Source organism: Eretmochelys imbricata, chromosome 7 (assembly GCF_965152235.1).
Source record: "Eretmochelys imbricata isolate rEreImb1 chromosome 7, rEreImb1.hap1, whole genome shotgun sequence".
Classification (NCBI taxonomy): domain Eukaryota; kingdom Metazoa; phylum Chordata; order Testudines; family Cheloniidae; genus Eretmochelys; species Eretmochelys imbricata.
In genome coordinates this window covers 84,388,918-84,407,530 of record NC_135578.1, presented here as the reverse complement: position 1 = coordinate 84,407,530, position 18,613 = coordinate 84,388,918, and the positions used below count along the sequence as shown (strand labels likewise).

At 44.8% G+C, this 18,613-nt stretch overlaps 1 protein-coding gene across 1 annotated transcript; it reads right to left on the bottom strand.

The window, feature by feature from the left end:
- Positions 1 to 7,524: 7,524 nt before the first annotated feature.
- LOC144267650 (steroidogenic acute regulatory protein, mitochondrial-like) lies at positions 7,525 to 18,313 on the bottom strand. Its single transcript, XM_077821785.1, has 7 exons — positions 18,250 to 18,313; positions 16,031 to 16,153; positions 14,524 to 14,669; positions 13,445 to 13,603; positions 10,571 to 10,755; positions 9,469 to 9,562; positions 7,525 to 7,626 (listed from the first exon to the last, which is right to left on the bottom strand). Exons 1-7 carry the CDS (start codon positions 18,311 to 18,313, stop codon positions 7,525 to 7,527), a joined length of 873 nt encoding a protein of 290 aa, XP_077677911.1.
- Positions 18,314 to 18,613: the final 300 nt, after the last annotated feature.

The following is an 18,613-nucleotide window of genomic DNA, read 5'->3' as shown; positions in this document are numbered from 1 at the left end:
AGTATTTTCCCAAAGTCTCTCTTGTCGACGGTTTACATGGGCAGAGCAGCTGAGTTTCCGAGCCACTTTCGGAAACGGATGAGACACAGAATTAAAAACCGAATGGAAGGCTACCGAAAAAATGGATTCATTTTTATGACTTTTCGGCAGTGGCACTTTTTCATTCTTTATTGGAATAATGAAAAAAGATCAGATCAAAGGAAGAAACAAAAGGAAGAAACAGCACAGGCCACTGGGTTGCAAATGAACCCCAAGCAGTGGCTGAGCCTGCATGGCTTGTGCAGCCCACCCCTGGTTACCTCAGAGAGTGGCTTGAATCAATCGGGCATTTCCTTCCAAGGTGCTACAAAGAGATTTTTCGAGCAATAAAACAAAAGGCAACAGAAAGGACCTTTTGACCCTCAGCTCAGTCCTCACTCACCTGCTGCTGTTATCCATGTGGCAAGGATCACAGTGGACTCTGAAATCCTGTTGGAAATGGTGCTGCAAATAGATTTTCTATTCTTAACCTCAGTGAAGAGCAGAGCAGGGGGCAAGGGAACAGCAGGCCAGATGGACTTGTACTCCATACATGTGGATAGGGAGACCCAGTTTCAAAAGCAGGGTCAGGGGAGGGGCTGTCAGCATCCTGACCCAGCTGGCAGAGGGATGGTACATGGCAGGGGTGTTTGGCTTCTTTGGGAGGGGGTGTGGTGGTCCTTGGACTGCACTTCGCTCACAACCTGTCTCCAGCTGCGTAGGGTGTCCTTTCAAGGTGGGCAGCCTGTGTTTGTGTCTGGAGGCCCTACGTAGTGAGGCAATGGCAAGGTCAGTCACCAGAGAAGGAGGCAGAAGTGGGGGAAGGAGGGTGGCGTTAACCACAGAGAAAATGAGGGAATTCAGTACATAAATATGTTGCAGATTCCTGTGTTTGTGACAGAAGTGTGTTGCCTGAAGGTCCTGAGGAGAGCAGCCCCTGCGTAGAACAGTTTGGTTAGCGACGTGTGGCTCCCACAATGCACTTCTCTTCATTTGAAATTTTGGCTGTGGGGGCGTGTGCTTGTCCTTTAAAACTGTTCTATAAGGTGCTGTTTTGATTCCTGCTGAGACCCCATGAGTGGGGAGGGTCCCAGAGCCCAGGTTCCAGCCTGAACACAAACATCTACACTGCAGTTAAACAGCCCTGTGGCCTGAGCCCTGTGAGCCCAAGTCAGCTGACATGGGCCAGCCACTGGTGTTCAATTGCAGTGTGGACATACCCATGTAGTCTGACTCTGTTCGTGCTCCCACTGAAGTCAATGGCAAAACTTCCACGAGCAGGATTGAGCCCAGTCAAGCAAGGTGCTGAACATCTCCTGAGAGGGCTGACTTCAGTGGGAGTTGAGGGCTCTCAGAAGATTGCAGCTGGCGTTCAGTGCTTTGCAGGAGCCAGGCCTAATCTGGACAAGATGGACACAAATAAGACAAGACAACAGTTCGGGCAAAGGCGGGTGAGGGACGATTGCAAATGAGAATAAGGTAGGCAAAATTGCTGGAATAGTAGGTGGGTTTGAAAGTGAGGCCATGCTCGGCAGACGGATGTTGAGACATTAGTCCAGCTGCAAATGCGTTCTCAAAAATACATTTTTCTGAAATTTGTGCTTACTGTGGGCTTACTTTTGCTCCCACGGAAATCAGTGACAAAATTCCCTGCTGTCTTCAGTGGGAGCAGGATTGTGCCCCTGTAGTTGTCACTAGTGCAGGAAAGAACGTGGGTCAGCTGATCTGCAGTATGCCCTCAGACTGTAGACTGCAAGCCTCATGGAGTGTTCACAGCTCAGTAAGTGTCAGATCCACCTCATGCCTCGTGTGAAGGGCTGAGTCCAGACCTCCTTTTGACTTGGCTGCTGAGGAAGTCCAGCCCTTTGTAGGAGATGCCCAGCATCCAGAAGGTGTGGGGCCTAGATAATCTTCCTCTTGTGTCAGAGACCAGGACGCTCACTTGCCTCAAAAGGATGCTGTAAAGAGAAAGATATTGTTACCCCTTTTTGACCCGAGCAGCTAGTCAAATTTCAGGGCCATGGGGATGTTCCAGCTGGAAGTAACAATTGATGGAGTCTGCTATTTTCTGTGCTGCAATCTTGTTTATTTACAAGGAATGTGCAAAGCCCTGTTTCTCTGATCGCAGGAGGAATCAAGAGCAAAGGGACATTTCCTTAGCTTACTGCCCCAAGCCTCTTTAGCCAACAGCCCAAAAGCTTTTTCTCACTAGCTTTGTCCAGGATCACACTGTGCTCACGGGCTGTTGCTTGGCTTTCTTGATTTTTGCGTGCCTCTCTCTCTGTTCTTGTCTGTCTTTAGTTTCTGTGTGTTCTCCCTCTCTCCCCCAACTCAACCCCTCCACCTACACAATCCAAAACTCCTGAGTGGGCTCTGTTTGGCCTTCTTTTAAGTGTGGTTCCTTAAATGTCTCACAGCGATTTTAAGTGGAGGTCACATTCATATGTCAGTTGCATTGAGGTTTTAACTCAGCCCATAACAAGGTGTAATCCAGTCCATACGCATATATTGTTGGTTAGTGCTTTTAAGGCTTTAATTTTAAATGATATGTTTGCAAGAAGAAGAGCTCTATAATATGAATGAAGTGTACATACACCAAAGTGACAAAAGGGGTAGAAATGCTCAAAAAAACAATAATTTGTTAAACTAATGAAATCCTTTGGGGCCTTGTGGAAGGAATGGGGAGTAGTGAAAAATGGTTTGTTCTTTCTTTACTGCCTCTTACATTTTTATGTTTTTTACCTTCTGCATTGGAAGGCTTGCTGTGACATTTTAACCAAGGGCAAAAAATGCTGAGTGTCTGGGTTGGTAGTGACTCTCTGCACCCTCACAGGTGGCTGACAAGATGGGTAGGGAACTCTCTCTCTGAATCTGAGACAGGGGAGGGATAGCTGGGCTGCCCATGTGTTTTGGGCCTGAGGTGAGGTCACTGGCAGGCTCGGAACTCAGAGTCCCAGCTATATGCTTCTGAAGGCTACATTAAGTATTTAAAGGCCAGTGTAGTGCGGGAGACTTAGCCCAAGAAAAGGAAGCCATGGACAGAGTGTCTAGTTGGTACACTGTGCATGCTGTATCAATAATACCAGCCTGGTCTGTTGCAGCTGGTTAGTTTCTGTTGTAAGGAATTTGAAGCTATTGGAGATCAGATCAATCAGTCCCTGAATGCAAACTGCTTGTGACCCGCTGTCCCTCAGAGACACTTTATACTGGTGTATAAAATGGGTTTAGTGAAAGCAGAAACCTGATTGGTTTACAAAGGTTCATTTAATTCAGGGAGCTAGTGCAATTTCATGTCAGACCATCGCAGACCCCTTACCAAAATGTAAGAAACAAGCATTCTTAAAACTAACAACACATGTAAGGAAATGCAGTAACAGGATGTCTGTGATAGAGGCATGCAGGTTTCTGGAACCATCATGGACCCTTTCATAGGTTTTCTGCAAACCTTGGGCCTAATTCTGGCAAGAGCTTCACCAATGTAAATCTGGAGTAACCTCACTGATTTTAATGGAGTCACTCCAGATTTACATTGGTGTAACAAATCAGAATCTGGCCCTTAGATAACTTCTTACTGCAAACTGCACACAACATTAGTGGCTTGTCCCTCTGATTGAAATATCATTATGAACTCTTTAAGGGAGTGCTTGAGTGTCAGTGTTTATTTATTATGCCAGAGATAATGCTTCATTTTGTGTGTTGTTTACTCTTTAAAGAGCATTCTTTTCTAAGACTTTCACCTGAAGCTTACAGCTCCCACCAAGGTACATTACCTAGATGGCAACACCCACTGGGACGAATGGGTTAGGAAATACCGCATCATGCTCCACAATTACTGTCTGTAGCCAGTGGTCATCCCTGATCAGTATTGTGAGCAGGTTTGAGTGCCAGAATGCCAGCAGCTCCACTGCAGCCCCAGCCTCTGGAGAGTTTGGGGTGGGGTAGGAACCGTTCTCCATCTCAACAACAACTACTCCCAGTGCACCAGCATGGCTAAGATCTGGAAACCTGTCACATGTGGAGTCAAACTGAGAGCCCTGACATCAGGGGGTGGGTGTGACACATTATATAAACATAGCACATAATTAATATAAATTATGCACTAAAACGTAGTACATAATTGTGATGACTCACTGCATCAGCTCCAAAATCACAACGTGAACTAGTAACTTGTAGGCCACATCTGTTATGACATTTACTTTGAATCCACAGGGAAAAGCTGAGAGGAGGGAACTGTTCCCTGCTGGAGATGGTAACATGCATCTCTCCTGCTAGTTTTGTGGCCTGTGGCAACTCAATACAGTGTTGGGATTAAGATGAACATAGGCGGTTTTTCAGCTTTTTCCCCGTGAAGCAAAACTTTTCCCTCAAGCAGGTTCAACACGTTTGCTCTTTGCCTCTCACAAAACCTGTTTACTTCAAGCATTAAAAAATGATTGCTAACCATCATTGCTTGGGATGTCTCCAGAAAGCAGCACACGTGCAGGCCCTTGCACTCCACACACAACAGCTGTCCCAGGCATTGTACGAGTTCTGTATTGCAGCATCTAGGAGCAAGTCTTTATCTCAGGACTGGCTGAATAAGCACCGTCTATAGTAGTTTGTCCCTACTGTGAGCAGGAAGCTATAGGCTTAGCAGCTACACCAGTACACGGATTCCTGCCGCCTATGTTCCACAGTGCAGTATGTCAGATTTGGAAATTACCCCAAAGCCCTCACTCCCTGCAACATGACTGAGTGCTGTAGGATGGTGCTTCAAGAATCCTGGAACCCACTGGTACAACAATGGTTGTAAGATTGTGTGTGGATGTACCAAGAGAGTTCTGCAAAAGTATTAATGTTGCATGGACAAGCAACACAACAAACCAGTTGATGTGATTGATGTGCCTAAAATGGTTTTCTTGCGTAGTGTAGACAGATCTATAGTGAGTTGGGCATTTGTTTGATGTTGGTGAGGTCCTAATACATACTTGGTTTGCAAACCCAGAGAAAACACTAGTCACCACCAGAGCTGGGCACAACAGTGAGACTCAAATTTATGTGAAGTAGGTGCAGTTTAAGGTCTTGCACAGGGATGTACCAGTGTCACAACAGCTAATGACACTATGTGTATGGGGCAAGTCACATCACCAATCGCTCCATCCCAGAGCAGTGAAGATTTGTCTCCCCGACCTCTGCCACTCCCACCCACAAGAAGATTGTATGTTGCAGCTGATACCTAACCGGGTGAGTGGAGCTGGGACTTGGGATAGTTTCCTATCTCCTCCTGGGCCGATGAACACGTCAAATCATTCCTGTGATGTAACCTTGTCCAGTGTTACGATGTGTAAAGTTTTGTACATATAAGATTCAGAGCTTTTTAATATTTATTAATTTTGTTGTTGGTGGGGTTTTTTTGAAACTCTTAATGTAAAAAATCCAGTCATTGCCCTCACCCTTTTCTGTTGGTTTATTTTTGAGGGCAGTGGGGGAAATATACCATGTGAATAATGCAACCTGTGTGTGATTATTGAGAAGTGGGTTGAGCAGTAGCAGGGGTCCTGGGCAGTAGTCCCAGATTGTAGCTCCCTGTGCGTTATGCAAGAGGGAAGGAATGGGCAGGAAGTAGATTTCATTCTGGGTTCAGGAAGAATGATATGGGGAGGAGGGTTATAAAAGTGACTCCACTGCCTTGCACCTGTTTAAAGTGAGTATGCAGTACTGCTGAGTCTGGATTAGTGGAGTGTAACATCCAAAGAATGAGCTTTGTCCATATTTCTATCATTAGGGGACTGTGTTCAATAACCCTTTCCTCACCTCCAGTCCACCTCTCTGGCTGGGGTATAAATCAGAAGCACTATCAGTTAATTCAGGCTTTAAGGAGAACAGTATTTCATTTCTTTATTTAACTTCAACAAAACCCACACACACACTCCTGGCTGTGTCCCATGAAATCTTAGAGACATTTTGGCAATGTTTCTATTCAGTAAATGAGAGTGACCCAAGAAACACACAAACACACACACTTATAAATTAGCAAGCACACTGAAATGGCTGCAATAACTACATTTCATAAAAACCAGATGAGCCTGCTTGGTTCATGCAGTCTGACCCACTATTACAGTGTTTGGTTTTAATTATGTTTCATAGTTTCTGTGCAGTGAGACATGCGGCCATCTGTTCGGTGAGCAAAATGGGGATGGATTCATTCAAACAAACATCCCATTTCTAAGAAGGCCATGCTAGTTAAAGGGCCAGAAAAATTGCTCCCAGTGGTTTTAAGATTCTAATTTGGAGTAGTTAGTATGGTTTATCCTAGTTATAAATGTGTAGCAATGCAACCACTGGGAAATCCCATCTCATGGACAGATCATGACCTCTATTCACAGATTAGAATGTCACTGGAATCCAAGTGTATTTGTAACTCACTGCAATTCTATCTCTCTTCTCTGTACAGTTTAATTGTCAGGGCTCTGCCTTGATGGACAAAAAGTGTCTTACCTCATTCAACTTGGCTTAACATGATTGGAGAGCCCCATCAAGACCTAGGCTCGAATGTTTGAAGCCATGTTACCTGGCCCTGTTTTAACCTTGACTACATCCTTGGCTACTGCACAGCCTGCTAACATGGCTTCAAATGTGTTAGCTTAATAAGACTGGAAAGTTCCGTCAAGACACAGGCTAACATGTTTGAAAAACACACCCTTTTTGCCAATCAAGACAGGGCCTAGGGCTCTGGGGATTGAAGCTTCCCTCTTAATATCTGGTACTATCAAATTAGAGAAAAATAAAAATGAGTTTCGACTTTCTAAAGAAAAGGTGACTGACCAGTTCAAGCCAAAGACCAGCACCCAAGTGTTTCAGTGTCAGATGAAACTGGCAACAGACTAAAGCAGAGAAACTCTGCTTCATAAACGTCGAACAGAAGTTAATATGAAAAAGTATAAAATATCTTGTAGGTCCTGTGGTAGGAGCTGTCTTACCACTAGAGGGAGCCAGACACCATATTACTGTTCTAGTACAGGAAGGGGTGAGCTCACAATTAGGGGTAATCCTTAGGCTCTGGAGGCAAGTGCCTTGTCATTTGGGCAGAATGTAGCACAGATTATTTCAGTGACATCCCCACACTTCCGGACATAGCCCAACAGCCCCTAACTGAGCTCCTGTTAGTGTTACAAGCTACCCGGATCGCAACTTGTATGTTGCTGGCTGCTGGGGACACTGCCCAGTCCAGCTCTGGACAGAAAAGTGGTGGAGAAAGACGTAAGTAGAGAGAAGCCCAAACCATCCCTGTAGACCCTAGCCCTACAATGCAGCCCATGCGCTGCAGCTGCACACCCTCCAAGCTTTGGGGTGTTTCACGCCAGGATGAGAATTTTGCTTTTCAGCCGATCTCCAGTTATAATGCCGCCTTGGCTGTAGCAGCGTTTAAGTAAACATGAAAGGCACAGGCCTAGCCCTTGTTTCCTGCAGCCTCCTTCTCCCTTTATGGCAGCCTTGTGCTGTGAGAGAGTCCATCCTCCCAGAAGCTTAGGGGTGTGCTGTGGTGGAAAGGTGCCGGCGTAGGTGTCTGATAAAGTCCACTTGAGACTGAGGTATGACACGGTTGATAATGGACTTGGGGATCCATCCCTTAAAAAAAACAAAACATCTTTAAATAAGCAGGGCTGAAGATTTCAGTGCAACGAATTTTCCAGCCTCAGCTCAGTTTTGGAGAGAGTGGCTGGAGTGACTCCATCCATGTAGGTGCAAATTCTGGAGTCTGGCAGCCTGGAGTCTCTTCTGGGGAATGTCCCCAGAGTGGGGGATATGTGGATTAGAGGGAGGGGGACACTTTGCAGGTACAGACTGGCTGTGTCAGCTTTGTACACCCACTGCAGTAGCCCCGGGGTCAGGGGTCATACTAGGTTGGACTAGAGGAGACAAGGACAGAGACCTGAGGTTATCCTAAGGCCTGGCAATTCGAGCTAATCTGAACAATGGAGGTGTAAGATGCCTCCTCTCAGTTCCTGTCCCAGTGTCAGCACAGGGGTGAATCCTGCCCACACGGCACAACTCAGGTGGGAGATCAGGAGATCACTGTGCAGCTCCTTCCCCTTCTCTCCCCCCGGGGAAACGGACTCAGCAATGAGATTACACCTGACCCTGACACAGTGCAAGGACCAGGCCTGCCCCAGAAACACCCCAGGGCCCTGCCTCTCCATGCCAGGTGCACCAGGTGTGTGCTGACAGGCAGGCTCAGCAAGGTAGGATCCAAGTGTGGAGGGGCTTAGTGTGGGGGGATCCAGGTGTGGGCTGAGAGAGTTCTGTGTGGGAGAAGCTGGGTGCGGACAGCTCAGTGGGGGATCTGGGTGCAGGGTGGATCTGGATGCACAGGGGCTTGTTGGGGGGTTCTGAGTGCAATGATAATGGGACTCTGCAGGGGGGTCTGGGTGAAGGTGTTTGGGGCTCAGCGGTGGGGTTATGTGGGGGGGGGGAATAGAGCTCAGCAGGGGGGCCTGGGTGGGGGGGACTCAGTGAGGGGGTTGAGATGCTGGGGGAGTGGGGCTCAGTGGGGTGGGGAAATTCAGGTGTAGCAGGTTGGGGCTCAGGAAGGTGAGGATCTGGGTATGAGTGGCTGATTGGGGAGGTGTGGGGGGAGTGGGGCTCTGGGTGCAGGGGGGTGAAGCTCAGCAGGAGGGTCTGGCTATAAGGGGGTCTGGATGCACAGAGATTGGGCGGATGTGGGAGCAGCTCCCTGTACAGTGAGCCCCTGGCCCCCTGCACCTAAGGAGTGATGGGTGCAGGAAGCATGGTCGGGGGTGGGGGTGGGGAGTTTGCAGAGCTTCCTACAGCTGGGGGAGGGTCTGACCCAGCCCCGGATGCCATACAGGGGAAGAACAAGTCCTGTCCTCCCCAGCCCAGCTGGGACAAGCAGCTGAGCCCGGTGCAGAGTAGGAGCCACCAGCTGGGTCTTCCCCAGTCCCACTCTGTGCCCCACAGTGATTTACCTCTCCGCTGGCTGCCCTGGGCACCCGAAACATACTGCTGGGGAAGGCTGCAAGACTGCTCTTGTGGCTTCCCTTTGGTTCCCTGTCAGAAAGTCATTTTTCTGTGGGGAAGCAAAGAAATCTGCAGGGAACATACATTTTGCACATGTGCAGTGGTGCAGAATTCCCCCAGGAGTACTGTGTCAGCTTGCACTGTGCATTCCTTCCCTGAAGCAAAGGAAAAGAGCATGCACCCATCCTGGGGACTCCTGAGAGTATATACAGCTTGGCTAGCTACCAGTATTAATGTGATGACAAACCATGCTAAGGAGCGCAAAGTCAGTGCCTGGCTATTATTTTACAGCAATCCATTCCCCAGCTCCCAGAAAGGATCATTGCCTTTCAGTCCTCCTTATACTGCACGTCTCCCTCCCACAGGTGGCATGTGGCGACTTGTGGCAATAGCAAAGTGGTCATATATCCTAGCAAGGCAGCATGAACTTGCCTTGAGGTCCACGCTCAGGAGCCAGGTGAAGCGAGTCTGACATTGGTCACCTTCCAATGGTTGCAGAACAATGCAGCTCAACCCAGACTCAGCCCTGGCAGTTGGGGGAGAAAAAGGAATTTAGCTTCTTTCTGAAGGGAGACCAACTGAACCTTCTGACTTGGACACTAAAGTAGCTCTAGCCATCTCAGGTTTGGATTAACACATCTGCTCACATTGAAACCTGCTTACAAGCTCTCCATGACATCCCTTCTTACTGGACTGAGCCAATTGTGCATCAATTAAATACAAATAGATTAAAAGTACATGTATTGAGGTCTGATAATAATGCCATGGATGGGTAGTTCTTCCTGGGGAAAGAAGTTTGACTAGCCATTGAACTGTACAGGTATCAGCTCTCATCTTAATAGGCATCACCTCACTAGTCACATTTCATTTTAGATTCCTAGGCCCAGTCCTTCCATGACCTCTGTGCAGGCAGACCCCTGCAGCTAATGTGTCTCTGCGTGGCCACATGGGAATGCCTGTACAGATGTTATTGTAGGGTCAGGCCCATACTTTGTAAGTGGATTTAAAGCTCATGAAAATAATGGAGTATACCAGCGATGTAGGCTAGAAACCAGGTAGAGCACTCTATACAGCCCATCTAATGCACCTAAGGCCTAATCTGCATCAGACCCTACCGTTCCAGTCCTGCCCCTTCTACCAAGATATCACATTCCTGAGCTGCACCTTATTCTGTTTCAGATCTCCTGATTAGAGATGAATACTGGTGTCTACCTGTGCACTGGGTTTGTGATGGGCCCAAAAGAGGGCTGGGATCTTCACTTGTAACGGTGCCTTGTTAAAAATAAAATTTAAAAGCTCAATTATTTAATGCCTTACCTGCCTTGCAGTTGCTAGGTGCTAACTGTTCAGAAGAGTGGTTTTTGTGTGGCCCTAGATGTGTGTTGTGCTGAACATATTTGTATTCCACCGAAATTGTGTATTCGTGATCTCTCTCACACACACACCCCTATAGGGAAGATGTACCTCTTAAGTGCACAACACACATGCTAAAATAATGCATGCACAGATTCCTGTTAACATTCAGAGCCTTCACCTGACTTGCCCCTTTTGCATGGGCATGAACTCGGAGTGGGTTGCAGTGCCAACCAGATACACAGTTGTCTCCTTCTTCCAGCAGTGCCGTACACTGACAAAGTCCCTTTGGCCAATGAGGTTTCCAGGGCGCTGAGCAGTGATCTCATGAGTCAACAGGGTGTCCTTCCCAATTCTTTGAAGGATCTTTAGCAAGGACACAAACCAAAGAACTGAATAGAAACTATTGGATGGGAAACTGTAACAACCAAACAGTCTGGAAAACCTGGTCCCCTTCCAAACAAGCATAGGGGGTGACAACAGCCCATGAACCAACTGGCCATTTTGTTCCCTTAAAGGCACTAATGGTTTTGCAAAACAAATGCCTGTTCTCCTTGCTGGCACCTTTCCACATCTGTGGAAACCCACCTTTAAATGTATTCTTGGTACGTCTTTGAGTAGTAGAGGTGGAATGTTCTAACCATCCCTCCCCATCTTTTTCCAAAGCTGCTATGATCAAGGCATATCTACAGGAGCAAAGGCTGGACTTCATGCCCCATTTAGAACCTTGTTCCTTCCTTGCATATATAGGCTTAATGCATGATTGGGAGAGTATCAACCTGTACCAAGACTTGGCGGGGTTGGGGTTAACGCTATCTTCCTCAGCAGAGGAAAGATCACAGCTGCAAGCGCTAAGTGCAGGGACTGGCAGGGTGGGAGAGCTTGACCAGCTGCGGATAATTAAATAATCCTCCCAGTACAGTATAAGGGGGATTTGCCCCTAGGAACTTGGGTTAACCAATATTAGGAGTGATAAGCTGTAAGAAGTAGTTAGTCCTGTTGACCTAAGAAGAAATGTTATTAGCTAGCAATAGTTTATGGGTTAGGTACTTCTCTAATACGATTACTTCCTTTAAAGGGGTGGGGAGTGTTTCTAATACTGGTGTGGAAGCTAAGCTGAAAGAGACAGAATGTACTGATTAGAAAATACAGTGTGACTCCACTAGCCTGTGTAGAAGCTAGCCAGGGATGTGCCCTGCGGTATAATGCAGCAGAGGTAATGTTGATCTCTGACTAGCAAGTTACTAAACTCAGGAGAGCAGGAATTAGAGGCCAAATCAAAACAAACTAGAGAGACTTAATTCTAAGATGCAATGCACTCAAAATCTATTCCCAGTGCTGTGCCCCTCACTGCAGTGCAGCAGCATTACTAGCAGGCTTGGGTCCTGAGAAGAACAGAACATTTCTGGGAAAACACCCCAGGGTAGGAATGGTCAGATCTGCAGTCTGTTAGCCAATGGGAAAAGGCTGTTTCTGCTCTGACTAGTTATTTCTTTTACTTCTGATTAGGTACTTGACCTCCTATTAAGAACCCAACCCTCTATTGTGTTTGGGGTGGGGAGAGGAGGTGTGTTTCTCTATTTTATTGTTGAAGACCCTTTCAAAGAACTTTGTACAATCAGTTTAATTATCCAAGTGGCTGTCAGCATTCCAATAGGTTTCCGCTGTACATCTCTGACTTGTGAACTTTGTGATTTACATGGATTTCATTAAATGACTCAGCACATACATTCATTTCACTCAGTTAATTAGCATTATCTGTGCATTAGTTAATGGTCACTTTACTTGATGGTCTTATAAAGAAACTCTGCACACTGATGTCTGCATGGGGGCATAAAGGCAGCAGCTTGTTTCTGTATAAAAATTAAACTCTTCCAGTTTACTGTTTGCTGTGACCCTGTGCAAATATCTAACAGCTGATCAAACAATGAGAGGATGACAGCCCTGTTCTGAGTTCCATCTTTGGTCTCCTGGACCAGTCACTAATATATATTTGACAATGATCAATATAAGTTTCCTACAATCAAGGTGCCCAAGGAAATTGTTTTACTTCCTCTTTCTTGATGAATATAGTATCCAAAACAAAAAGCCCTTCCGCGCTCTCACTCTCAAGTAAATCTTAAAATATATGCTAGTGTATCAGAACTCCATGCCCCACTTTAACAGCTGCTCTTTTACTGCATTTAGTTTGAGGTCCATGTTCTCAGCAAGGTGCAATAGTTGTATGTAATAGGCTCTACCTCTTCTAAATAGCCTGAGTCCTTCTGTGCAATGTTGTCTGGGATTATATCCTGCACTTTCAGGGAATGGCATTGACATTCAATACAGTTCTCTCTTCTAAGATCCTATATAGGTTCCTGTGAGCCTAGGTCTAGCTGGTAGGTGGAGACTCTTATCACAAGTATATTCTATCGGACCTCCACTATCAGTATTGGCTGATTGTGAATTTTTAAGTAAGGTCTGAAGAGTTTGGTTTTGACCTACAAAGCCCTAAATGGCTTAGGTCCTACCTATCGGAGAGACCACCTCTTTCCCTGTGACATACTGTCACAGCGGAGATCAGCAGAGGAGCTGGAGCTGAAGCCCCACTGGCATATACAATACACAAAGGGACTGCTGGCAGGGTATTCTTGACAATGGCCCCATGGCATTAGAATTCACCCTTTCCCTTGGCCTGAAATAACCCCAGCCTGCTGACCTTCAGGCCATGCTGCAAAGTTCAGCTCTTTATCCAGGCATTGGAAATGGAGGGGAGTGTGGGTGGGAAGCGGTCATAAATGGGGAATTACTTAGCAGGAAGAGGGGATTTGAGCTCCTGAGTTGCCTGGTTTGCTTCTGGAGGGTTATGCTGAAGGACACTGCTGCACTTTAGCTATATTTGGGTGTTTATTTTGGCTGTGGTTTTTTTTCAAGTTCTGTCAAGGGTCCTGAGAGCATTTATATAAATGTAAATAAATAACTGCAGGAGGCTTTGGGAGAGATTTGTGAGCAGGCAAAGCAGTAGCAGACGAGAAACTGGAGGCTGTAGAATGCCCAGACCCATCTCTCCATTTACCTTTACTCGACTAAGGGTAGGATTCCACTCAGGCATTTGCTCCAGCTTCTCAAACAGTTCATAGTATAGCTGGTCCACTGGAATGCCCAGCACCGCCTCCATTCGGAAGACTTTGCCAAGCCTAGGAAGAACTGTACTCAGCACCAACTCTCCTTTTCCCTGGGATGAAAGAACACATGGCAGGGTAATCCTAATCACAATGATGTAGGTGTGCTAGAATCAGGACCCAGGCCTATATCAGTAAGCCTGCCCGCATTCCCTGCCAGGTCATGCACAGATTGGCACTGACTCATTCACTGACATAATGGGCCTTTCTAATAAATGATTTTGGTCCTTTTTCATCACCATTTGTTTTATAGATGAAAGTCATTATCTTTAAATCATGTCACTACTATTTATTTATAAAATATTCACCACCAGAGGTACATTCTGTGCTTGCTGTTTCCTTTCTAGCTAAAGGAAACTATCCTTCTAAAGGTCTTAATATATAAGCACATAAATAACAAAAACCAGAACACAGACATGAGTTGGTGTCTGTTAATTTTGTAGCATAAACATTCTGAACTTTCTCGGGGACTATGATTGACTGACTTCCCCTCAAAGCCTTTTCATCTTGTCTATTTGTTTAATGTATTCGTGCGTGTGCTTAGCCAATTGTCTGTTAGAAGTTGCACCTGTTTCCTTTTACATTGACCATAATGTAGAATAGTTTCCTGTAAGCCCTCCTGTTATCTACCTGCTTTTCTGTATCTTCACTCATACCATATGCCCTGGCAGTCACCCCCTCTCTCTCTCACACACACACAGCCCTCTAGCCTCTCAAACTAATTCACCCATAGTCCTTTCCATGCACAGGCAGGTGGAAATGTGATAGACATTTTGCCGTTGCTGTTTTGACACTGGCCCTTTAATCTTGAAAAGGGGCTCTATGGGGGAGGGCATTGCTAGAGATCGTTATTAACAATAATAAGAGGAAGTGATAAATTCCATCTAGCCCTTCCGTATGCCCCAAGATTTTCTCAGCATGAAACTTTTTTGGACTGCTAGAGTAACAAAGGCAACAAGTGCAAAGACTGTACCTGGTAGGTTTCTGTCTGCCAGCCATCTTGCCTTTGCAGTATCCCTAAAGCTCCACGCAGGGTGGCTTCTCCTTGATTCACATAGGAAAGCTCCATGTTTGAAAACCAGCTGGAGTTAACATCAGAGCCATGTTCTTGACCCACAGCTACAGGAGCAAGCGCAAAGTACTTGTTCATATATGTTCAAAAACCTCCCTACTTTGCCTATATACTCTGGCCTTTGATAAGGATACACAATAGATCTGCTGTTTTAAGAGTTGTGTGTGGAATTACAGTGTGCACTGATGGGCCTCTCAGCTCAGGCCCAACCCTATAAGAAGATAGATCTGAATCGTCTCTGACTTTGGAGAAGTCCAGACCTGAACATCTTTGCTTGTGGGGCCCTCTCCAATATAATGTACAGAGCAACATCCCATTGCCAGCTAGCCATTTAAGTCAGTTTTCCCATTGTTGATGTCAGAAGGCTATGAGTCATGGTCATGACATCACAACTGCAGAATAAAATATCTTTAAAGTAGAAAACCATTTAAACAGGTGACTTTTTAAGCAATAGCATTAATATCCAAATAAACTATCACCAATATGCTGATTGGCCCAAACACTTGAGGTAGCATCATTCCACCACACTATAACAAAATTTTCCTGAAATCAAGCCACGTATATAAAACAAAATGAAAAGCCTTGTCTACAACAGCCTCACTTGGACAACGGCTCTCAAAAGCCCAGTGTTGACATATAGGCACCTACATCTACATCAGTTTTTACCATTATACGAAACTGTTTTTAAGTGCGATGTATAAAAACATCTTCAGTGACCATGGTTGTATTGGTCAATAGAGATGGGGCACAACTGGATAAAATCAAAACCATTTGCAGGAGGCACTTACTAGCTATGAGCTGACTTGCTGAAATGTATTTTTTAAAAATTGCACTTAAAACTAGTTCCCACCAGTAATGTGATAGAAACTGAATGCAGATGGGGACTATTTAGTAGTGTTACATATACCACATTGCCTCTCCAACGAATGGTTCAAAAGAACAGGACAGGTAGTTCCCATCTGCAAATCTTTGGGTAATTATTAGGTGGGCCTAAAAACACTGTTTAGATATTACAAAACACTGTTGACTGGACTCAACCTTTACTACAAGTCTTTTTGGATTTTCATTTTGTTCATTTGGTCTCTCTTACAAGTCTCAGGATGAATATACCATTGGTTAGACAAAAGTCTGGCCGCTAGCCAATACTGAGATGGTTATGAATTATTCAAGGTATTGAGACCTCTCATATGGTGAGAATAACATTAATTCTGTGTTCTCTGCAGTATAGCACTATCTCTGGTTATAGATCAGTCACATTCAGGGCAGTCTTAATACACATCCATCCATCCATCCATCCAGGGGTTTGCAGGTAGCACATACAGGCTGTGCCAGCTGCAGGAGGAACCACCTATGGGAGATTTCTTAGGACATGCAACATTCAAGCATCTGTGATAAACAGAACTCTTACCAGGGTCCTCCCACATTATCCTCTGAATATAATCAGGAACTGTAGAAGACAGGCAGTGAGATCCTTTTGACATGAGTCCTCTTATGTCATGCCCAATAGCTGAGAGAGCCATTCTCTTCAAACCTACAGGGGGACAAACATAGACAGCTGCTAAAATGTATCATATTCAGTAAGGAGGCACATTGGCCTGGAGATTGGGGCAAAGGTCTGAGAGCAAAGAGAATACTAATTAGATTCACTCGCTCACTGGATGACCGTGGATGGCTTTTGGGCAAGGCACTTCACTGCCTTACGCATTAGTTTGTTTTAGTTGGAAAATAAAATTAAAGAAACCTCTTGCCTCATAACAGGTGGTTTTTCCAGCCATGGTAGAGTAGCAATCAACTGTCTGGAGAGGGAAGAATCTGGTGAACTGCCAGAAAATTGCCTGGAACTGTAGAGATGACCAAAAAGTTTCAAATTTTTTCAGTAAAAAAGGCATCTTTACCTGGCAGAAAAGTGGTGAGTTTCAAAATTTTTCATGCAAACAGGGATAAAGTTTACAGGAAAATTTTCATGAGAAATGTTCCGATTTTTCAATCCGATCTAGCAGGACTCCTCTCAGTAAGGTGTGTGTTGGCCTCATGAACTGTCAAAGCCAAGTTTGTGATGATGGCCCAAAATAAGGAGCATGAACCAAATATTCAGAGAGGAAACTTCAAATGCTGTGGGATTGCTTCCATAAGGGTAAATGGTCTTTTTATAACATCAGTATTCATTATACTTTTCGTTTAATGTAAACAGTTTTCAATAATAAAGGTAAGGGGACATCAAATTTGTGTGGAATGCAGGTAATTTGGGGATTAAAATGAGTATCATCCCACAAAATGAGGGACACTTAAGCAGTATGGTGAAAATTTCTAATGACATCACACTGCTGGTAGCTTGCAGAAAAGAATCAGATGTACAGAGGTATAGAATTTAAGGCCATTAAGATCATCTAATCTTGCCTCCTGAATAACACAGGCCTTAGAAACTCGTCCAGTAATTCCTGCATCAAGTCCGTAACTTCCATTTGACCTTGGGTGTCAAAAACATTCCAGTGGAGGAATGAGGGGAGTTTGCCTTTTTCAGTTTTCTCTAACATTTTCCTGTCTAAAACATAAATTAATGAAAGCCACAGTTAAAATGTTGAGCACAGTACATTTTTTTAATCCCAGGATGTTGCATCATATTTCACTGAGCTACTGCACATCATTGTAGCCCTGTCTCACTGCAGTTCTGCACCTCTGTGATAAATCAGTAATATCTGCTTCAAAACACACCCTCCCCCTGCATCCTACTGTAATACACTGCACTTGACTGCAGCAAAAAGGATCCCTGTATCATAGAACAGGGTCTCTCTGCAGAACAGTGCAGCAAGAAACACTATGTTGGGGGAAATCTGATTCATGGGCATCACAATGAATTGTTCCCTGGCATCAATAATCTGGTTTGGAAGGATTTGATTTATGATTTTTGAAATTTTTGATGATAAATTTCAGTGGATGCCAATGTTTATTTCCAGATATTTCTAAGTTGATATTTTTGCACTAGCAGGAACTACCGTTCCTCTCCAAGATACTAATAATGTTGTTTATTCTGAATGTAATAAATTCAGGAACCAAGTCATAATTTTTGACCATGAGAATATGTAATGATTTGTTGTTAGGTCTGCTAGCAAAGAAGGTACCTGTTGTCTACCAATGCAACGTATCCTATGGTTCAGATCCTCAGCTGATATAAATGGTCTCAGGATTTGGTTCCATGTGTTTTCAACTTTCCCTCCCTATATATGTTGATTATTAATGATCCCATTTTTATGCTATTTTTTTTGCATAAAGGGAAAGAACAATTAGCAGCATTTACAGATTAAAATCTGACCCTTCCTAAACATGATATAGCAAAATAGGAATATATGCACCATATACATGTCAGCTTGTTTATAAATGTGTCTGTCTGACTATATGTCTATATAAATATATACATATATATTTTATCTATAGAGTGGTGACTGATGCTATTTTCTGTGTGACTGAGAGCGTCCACTGTATAGGACATAGCGATTTATTGTGGTTGTCCTGTAGAATCACACCAGTTATTCAGAGGACAACACTTTTCCATGGTTGACACTACATGGAGGAATATATTTACAGTATATTGTATGCTCTGCTTTATAGATCAAGGAGAGTTCTGCTTACCAGTCATCTTTCGGAGGTGCTCATGTGAGATCCCACAGCACAGTTTGAAAGTTGCTGACAACATGGTGTGGAGGTGTCTGCTGCCTCTTGTATTCAGTGTAAAAGCTGACAATGGCACTAAATCATGCCTTTATAGTGATTTTGAAGGACAACACCTGATGATATGGACCATGCTTCTAGAAAGCAGCTGGGAATGAGGAGCATCCAAGGACAAGGCAACCAGAGGGAGGGGCCAGAGAGAGGCACCCACAGTAATGAGAAATCACTGCTTTTGTTTAAGCATTTTACAGTCAGCACTTTCCCTTGGTTTTGGACAGTCAGACTCATTACTGACAGGTTTCAGAGTAACAGCCGTGTTACTTAG